This window comes from Egretta garzetta, unplaced genomic scaffold (assembly GCF_000687185.1).
Source record: "Egretta garzetta isolate BGI_Z169 unplaced genomic scaffold, ASM68718v1 scaffold296, whole genome shotgun sequence".
NCBI classification, from domain to species: domain Eukaryota; kingdom Metazoa; phylum Chordata; class Aves; order Pelecaniformes; family Ardeidae; genus Egretta; species Egretta garzetta.
The window spans coordinates 64,031-65,546 of NW_009259988.1; the positions used below are offsets into that span (position 1 = coordinate 64,031).

The 1,516-nt window shown below is 61.8% G+C and overlaps 1 protein-coding gene across 1 annotated transcript in view; it reads left to right on the forward strand.

Moving 5' to 3' along the window:
• ADRB3 (adrenoceptor beta 3) overlaps nucleotides 1-1,516 on the forward strand; it is a 24,391-nt gene that overhangs the window by 21,276 nt on the left and 1,599 nt on the right. Inside the window, 1 exon segment of the mRNA XM_035896035.1 lies at nucleotides 858-925. Coding sequence (XP_035751928.1) covers nucleotides 858-925 — 68 coding nt within the window.

Consider the following 1,516-nt stretch of genomic DNA (forward strand, 5'->3'; position numbering starts at 1 on the left):
ACCCCAGAGCCGGGGGGGAGGCCGTGCCTGGGGTGCGTGGGAGAGGCGCTGGGGTGCTGAGCTGGGAACTGCTGCCCTCTGCCTGTAGGACCCTCCACTGGGCTGCAAAACTGGGGTCCCAGCCCACTCCCACCTTGTCCCTTCCTGAGGAACACCCCAGCCTGCCAGGATGGGGTCTGCTGTTCCTGGGTAAAGAAATCTCTGGTGGTGAATAGGGGAGCAAACCAGCCAAACATGAACGTGTCCTGAAGTCTGGGATTCCCCCCTTTCTCCCCCTCTGGCTCCCACTTTCTGCTGTTAAAGAAGGGAAACGTGGGAAGCCCATGGGCAGTGAGGCAGCTGGGGGGCCGCTCTTGCCAGCCTGGGCTCTGCGGGTCGCGTTGCCCTCTGACAGGGTGTAATTCTGGGCAGGAATTTATTTCATCACTCTCCATCCCTCGCTGCCATCAGCCCTGCAGACAGAGATGGGCTTCCCGGAGCCGGCAGCCCCGTGCTGGGGCAGAGGGCTGGCAGACGCCTGTGCTGTGGCTCTGCCTGGCCAGCCCGATGCCCGGCCCTTAGGCGGATTTACACCTCCTTCTGCAAATTACAGGGTGGGTTTTTTCCCCCCTGAGTTTTTTATTAATATGACAAAATTTGAATTATTCTGATTACTGTGGCTTTTAAACGGCTTCCCCTGGTCCGACACCAGCAGGCGCCGGCAGAGCTGCTGTCGGCAGAGAGGTGCAGAAAGAGGTGCCAGAAAGCGTTTCCTGAAGTTGCGTGTTTTGAGGAACGATTCACCCATCCTAGGAACACGGGACTGTAAATCATGGGAAAGGCCTGGGCTCTTCACGCGCTGTGCTCTCCTGTTTAAGGTTTGCCGGCAGAGAGATGCCAGCGGGTCCTTCCATATGACTGGGAGCAGCCGAGAGCTGGGAAGAGGGTGAGTGTGCTTCCCTGGCATCTCCTCTGCCTGCTTTGGCCACTGCCTTCCCTGGGGGAGTGCAGCCTTTGGCCAGCCCGCAGGCAGCTGCCCGCTTTTGGGCACGTGAGCCTGGCGTCAGCCCGGCCGTCTGCTGACGCCTCCCCGGGATGCTTTAACCCCCATCAGGGCGGCTGCCTCTGCCGCTCTGGCTTACGGGCTGCTGGAGCCCCAGACCTTACGCATGGTACTTTTTGCCCAGTGCTGGATCCCCCTCCGTGCACGCCGCTCCCCTTTCTCCTTTGGCCCCCTGTTCCTAGCGCTACGCAGCTGCAAGGGTTGAGCCTGGTGGGTGATGCTGCGTCCCATCCCACCCTCTTCTTGCAGAGCCGGGCCTTGCGAAGGGGACAGAGGAGCAGCGCTGGGGGCGACGGCGCAGGAAGGACCCTCCAGCGCGGGCACCCACCCAGAGAGGAGAGGGGCTCTCCCTCAGGAGCACTCACGGTCACAGCAGGGCTTCTCCATGCCATCGGTGCTGGAGAGCTGGAGCCAGCTGGGAAAAAGCTCCCGAGCCACTCGCCAAGAGGCAGCGCAGCCCCGGGAAGTGCCTGT